This window comes from Amblyomma maculatum, chromosome 4, assembly GCF_055883805.1.
Source record: "Amblyomma maculatum isolate TAMU_Amacu chromosome 4, ASM5588380v1, whole genome shotgun sequence".
NCBI classification, from domain to species: Eukaryota; Metazoa; Arthropoda; class Arachnida; order Ixodida; family Ixodidae; genus Amblyomma; species Amblyomma maculatum.
The window spans coordinates 58,681,822-58,686,529 of NC_139347.1; the positions used below are offsets into that span (position 1 = coordinate 58,681,822).

General features: G+C 49.2%; 1 protein-coding gene across 1 annotated transcript; it reads right to left on the bottom strand.

Moving 5' to 3' along the window:
* Positions 1-1,111: 1,111 nt before the first annotated feature.
* On the bottom strand, positions 1,112-4,299 carry LOC146191159 (uncharacterized). Its single transcript, XM_084599888.1, has 2 exons — positions 3,745-4,299; positions 1,112-2,479 (listed from the first exon to the last, which is right to left on the bottom strand). The coding sequence occupies exons 1-2, from the start codon at positions 4,297-4,299 to the stop codon at positions 1,112-1,114; spliced, it is 1,923 nt and encodes a 640-aa protein (XP_084456014.1).
* Positions 4,300-4,708: the final 409 nt, after the last annotated feature.

The following is a 4,708-nucleotide window of genomic DNA, read 5'->3' on the forward strand; positions in this document are numbered from 1 at the left end:
ATTACCAAATCTGACCCTTACTGTTATCAATGGAAAACTGGAACTCATTGCCGAATGATGTAGCAACTGAAACTGCTTTATAAGAATTTAAAAAAAAATTATCAATTTACGTTGGTTGTCTATATTTACCATGATATTGTTTTCACTATTTCCTTTTTAAGCATTATGTGCTGTGCCCTCAACATGTATCCGCGAGGGAATTCAGTGCTGTGTACTTCAATTTGTATGTATAGATCTTAAGTGCATTTGTTAGCTAATATGTGCCAAGATTATGTACTGTGATGTTTATGCCCCCTCCCCCCCTCATCTCCCCTATGCAATTCCCACTTAGGCCTTTAGGGTATCTAAAAAAATAAAATTCTGTGCGCCGTCCCGGCCAAATCCGCTAGATATGCGCCGCGTGTGAAATCCCCCACTGAAAATCGCACGAATACATCAGTGACTGAGTATAATATTTTCGCTTTAGTCGTATATATAACACACCAAACAACTTTAGCACAATTAAGAGGCTTATTTTTGAAAAATAAAAATTAAGTTGAAATGCACTGTATAGTTCGTCACTTTCGCGGCAAAATTAATCCGGCCGTTGAATTCTGGAAAGTCTAATTTTGAAGTGAGAGGCTATGTGTTGCAACTCTTTGCATCCGCAGGCTCATTTCGGCTGGGCTAGAACAAATTTAATCCTAGCGGTCTTAGCTTAAGAAATGTCTACGTGGCAATACTTCAAAGCAAAACGAGCAAGGCATGAGCCGGAATCACTTCACTGAAACCGAAATATGCTTCTTCGCTTTTATTTTCGAAACATCACTTGTAGAAGAAGCATGACAGGAATAAACAACAAAGGAAAGAAAAAGAAACACAAAACTCATCACTTCGGTTACAACCTAAGGGTTTTCCCTCGAGAAAAGAAAAAAAAGTAAACACAAAACACATCTTTTTGACTACAACTTGAGGGTTTTCCCTCCTCCCCCAGACAGTTTTCCGACGCTCTCAAAACAACAAAAGCAACGCGCGGCCCCTACCACCACTGAACTTCTCAATAGTCACGAAGGCAGTCTCGGTTTCGACTTGGCCCCCTTTGACGTCATGGGAGCAACCTCTGGCAATGACATCACTTCTTCTTCTTTGCCTTGAGGAATCGTGGCACCAGCTTTAGCTTCTTCCTCTTGGACTTCTTAGTGGGGCTGTTGTTGTCGCCATCGCAAGTCACCATCTGCACGCCGGTGTCGGCTGTCTTGCTTGTGGCCTGCACGTACTTGGAAGGCTGAGGCGGCCTCTCGGCCGCATCGACGCCCGGAAGCTTGGCTTGGCATGCTGTGGCCCCGCTCTCAGGCAGGGGGTTGTTGATGACCGTGACTTCGACCAGGTCAGCCTTGACCAGCGGCGCCACTCGGTAGAGCTGCTTGTCGTCGCCACTCGATTGCGGGCAGAAGTCAGGCACCGATGCCTGGCTCGCCTTTTCGCTGCACGCGTTGCTCTTGGCAGGGTTCCAGCTGGGCGAGCCCCAGATTTCTTTCTCGTCGGAGTGGGCGATGGATGCAGTCTTCTTGGACAAGACGGTGTGATGGCTGCTCTGGCTGGCGCTGCCTTCGGTTGCGTTCCTGAAGGGAGTCGTCGACTCTGGGTGCGAAGGCTCGTCCCAGCTGGAGCGCGACTTCAGGAATGCCTCGTTGAGGTACTGGTGGTCGATGTCCTTAGGTGTCGAACCAGCCAGTGAAATCTGGCTTGCGGATGACATTCCTGAAGCGGCCCCGCTCACCATGGGGCTGCTACTTCCTGGAGAAGGTTCTTGCGGCGATTCCTGCCCCTTCCAAAAGGGCCTCATGGCAGACCCCCCGGCGGCGTTGGATGATCGGCTCGAGTCCGAGGAGCTGAGTATCTCCATCACCTTGGCGCTCTGCAGGTCGGGCGTACTGCCCAAGGCTTCGATTGTCTGCTTTCCCTTCGACGCGCTTTTCGTCTTGCGCTCCTTAGACAACTTTCGCTGGGATGCCACTCCCCCTTCCGGCCTGGGCTTCTGCAGTATTCCGTAAGGGTTGTTGGCCTCTTGAATGTTTCGGTGGATGTTTTCGACAACCTTGGAAAATTCTGGGGAGTCCGCGATACCTCTCGGCTTCGATGTCGATGGAATCTCTCGTGTGAGTTCTTCGTCCAGCAGACCCGCCTTCGATTCACTGTCCTCGTTTTTGTCGATGGGAAATTCTTTTACGACGGTCTTGTCGTCACTTCGGCTGAAAATGTTCCACAGTAGCCGGCGCTTTTTCTTTTCTGGCGCAACCGGTTCTACTGGCTCCTCCACCTGGATCGTTGTTGAGGGAGGTTCGGGCATAGGGACCGTCTCCAAGGTCACTACTTCAGACCTCTCGACGCACTCGATCGCCTCGACATTGTCGCTGACTCTGTGGAACTCCTCGTACGTTGTTCTCAAGACGCGGCTTTCGTAGCAACCGTACGGCTGGTGACAGCTGACCGTAGTCACCTGCATGAAGCCATACCCCAGAAAGCAAATTTTTCCCTAGCCGACAGTAAACGTGCTATTATATTATGTTTTCCGCACGTAATAGACAAGAATGTGCAAAATTTCACTGCATTCTAAAACGATTCAGCTCTCGTAAGCGGCTTAAGTTACCAGCTCCTACAGAATTATTCAAGGTTTCTCTACATCCGCTGTCGCGAAACGTAGCTATAATTTTTCAGAAATTTTCGCTTGGGTGCTACACGACTGGTTACTGTTTCCGTAGTATAATTCATATGCAGGAATCTGGCTTTAATACGTTATCAGTAGGAGCCCCATCGTGACGGAAATCCGGCGTCCGATTTTAGTAATGCTGTTGGCGGGATAGTGGGTGGTGGGTGATGGGATTTGGTAGGAGGTAGCGTGTGGATTTTGATGTCCCGAAACGACTCAGGCGTACGCACGGAATAGCTACGTGTCGCGATTGGCAGATGGTGAATTGGGTAGAGAGAAAGAGAGAGAGAGAACTGCTGCCTATTCAATTGTAAGGAAGTAAGAAAGCAGCCGCCACGAGATGAACATTGTATGATTGATTATGACTAAGAATGAGTCAGCAGAAACAGAGATCACTTGAGATGACTCTTGCAAAGATGTCAACTTTCCCAGTGGCTTCTTCAGATAGGCTGAGCGAAGAAATTTAATGAGTAAAGAAATATATGGCAAAATACGTATACAAGAAATCCGAACGATAACAAATTCTTTTTGCAAAATGACAATTAAGCGTCCGAATTTGGTAATGACTGATTGTTTAATTACATGTTTCATTGATTGATTGATTGATTGATTGATTGATTGATTGATTGATTGATTGATTGATTGATTGATTGATTGATTGATTGATTGATTGATTGATTGATTGATTGATTGATTGCAGTTCTTTATGAATGTTGTGAAAAGGTTAAGGATACCGAACATGGATCACCAGACTGACGAGTTGACTCATTAAATATGCTTTTCAATTAGTAGACCAATTTTAGTCGCTCTAGAGTGCTTAGCTGGCCGGCGTAAAACTCCTGGCCTTTCATGGCAGCCGAGAATCAAGTTGCCAAAAAGCAGCGAACCTTCCGGCTAAAAGAGCGAAAGAAATAATGTGTGCGTTATCTATTACAACTGGATGAATGAGGCTGTGCTCAAAAGCTAGAATTTTAGCTTGGCGATCTTTCACCTTCCCTTTGTTACTCTTCGTCTCTCCCTCCCCTTTAGGTTTTACGATCACCATGTCAGCGCACCTGCTCGCACTGGCTGTGAGCGTCCAGCGAGGACGACGACTGGCTCCGCGCCGCTGCCGAGGGTGCCAGGGGCAGGAAGCCCTCGGGAAGATGCGCCTTCGGGTTACGCGGTGGTGCCGAGGGAGCGGGCCACGTGTCGTCGTCGGCGGCGGCGCAGCGCAGGCGTGGCGTTGAGAACGAGCTACGCAACGTCGTCTTGGCGCTCGTGCAGAGCCACGGGTCCGATCGGGTCATGCTCTTCATGGAAGGCGAGGGCGGGTACACGGACGACTTCTCCTCCACGTAGACGGGTGCGTGCGTCTCCAGCTTGGGCTCGCACAGCTTGCTGTATGGAACCAGTGGCTCCCAGGGTCCCTCGGGCTTGTAGAAGGCCATGGCGAATGTGGACACCACCAGGCCCATGATGATGAAGAGGAAGTACATGGCATTGGTGGTTATTGCCAAGGTGACAGATATGGCCGCGAACACGAGGAAGGTGCCCATCCAGATGAGCACCGACATGAGCACCACCCGAAGGTTGAGCCGGTACTTCGGCGGTGGCGCTATTTCGTTCATGGTGGCGTCAGGAGGCGCCCACAGCCCCGCCATACACGCTCAGGCCGGATCGGCAACCGCACGGGATGCTGCGGAGGGGTGAGGCGCGTGGTAACAGGAGGCAAGTGTGATAACTCGCCAAGTAAGCGCAGGGACGGGAAGTAATAGCGAGGCATAAAAACTGTTTTGTTTTTTCTCTTTTGTTTGTGACTCCTTGGTACTATCCAAGCATCAGTTCGAAGCGCACTCGCTTCCTCGAATTCGCGCTATAATGGCCCATGATTTGCTAAACAAACCAAAAGTGGACGCTGGAATTTAGTCATAATAGTCAATAAAGAGGAAGATGCTGATATTGAGGACGCAGATTAAGCCAACGCCCACCGCTCTGCAGTTTGGTCAACCTGACGGGCCTTTATAATTTAGTCGATGG